This window comes from Aplysia californica, unplaced genomic scaffold, assembly GCF_000002075.1.
Source record: "Aplysia californica isolate F4 #8 unplaced genomic scaffold, AplCal3.0 scaffold00642, whole genome shotgun sequence".
Taxonomy (NCBI): domain Eukaryota; kingdom Metazoa; phylum Mollusca; class Gastropoda; order Aplysiida; family Aplysiidae; genus Aplysia; species Aplysia californica.
In genome coordinates, this window is record NW_004797912.1 from 361,069 (window position 1) to 361,976 (window position 908).

General features: G+C 40.2%; 1 protein-coding gene across 1 annotated transcript in view; it reads right to left on the reverse strand.

Moving 5' to 3' along the window:
* The window catches only part of LOC101855594 (cadherin-related family member 1), a gene marked incomplete in the record, with an annotated part of 17,980 nt that overhangs the window by 6,978 nt on the left and 10,094 nt on the right, over positions 1–908 (reverse strand). The window contains 1 exon segment of the mRNA XM_013087813.2: positions 39–216. Coding sequence (XP_012943267.1) covers positions 39–216 — 178 coding nt within the window.

Sequence of the window (908 nt, forward strand, 5' to 3'; positions counted from 1 at the left end):
TCTCTCTCTTTCTTTCTCTCCCTCTCTCTTTATCTCACCGAATTAAAGTCACAAGTGTTGTCATTGACATCCTGTATGTTGATGTAGACGGGTCTGGTGCTGGCCTCTCCGTGCACGTCCACAGCCTGCAGTTGTAGCACCACCGACGTGGGCATGTTGTTGTTGTCGATGTCGTAGTTTACGTTGAACGAAACCCGAGATGTGGACCGGTCATATCTGAAAGAAATAGGCAGGTGGTTGGCGGGTGCTCTGATGTGGTTTGCTCCTTCTTTCCTATCAAACGTCTATTGTCCTGATCTCTCCTTCTTCTTTTTTGTGTTTGTTAATTTCTTAAGTAACACCTAAACTTCGGCACTTGTATGACCTCATTATGCTGCAAGTGCCGTAAAACTCGTACTAAAACAATAAAACAGAAAGAAAATAAATTAATGAATTAGCATACATTTTTAACACCGCTAGCACCATTGTAACACTCCCAGTTTTATAAAAGACGAGAACTCCGAATTCAAAGGCCATCCAACAGGACCGCGGCAAAATGATAGCAAAATTCGTGTTAAGAGGTTTTTCCAACGACTTGGGCCACGATTCTTCGAACTCACAACCTCACGATTACGAGTCCGACTGTTTAACCATTAATCTACAGCAGATATCGAATCTGGAAGGACATCCTACTGAAGCATCAAATTGAGGCAAATATTGAAATAAGATAAGTCAAGATCTATCATTTTAAAGACAGGAACAATGTGACAAAAAAAACTAACTGTTTTTGATGGATGAGGAACATCACAAAAATTTTGTTTCGACCGCAAAGGTTTATTTTCCTTTTGTCTCTTTGTCTGTGGTGAAATTTTAGGACAATATAGAGTGGAAAACACTCGGAGTTTGCTGTGAGTAAGAAAACAAAAACA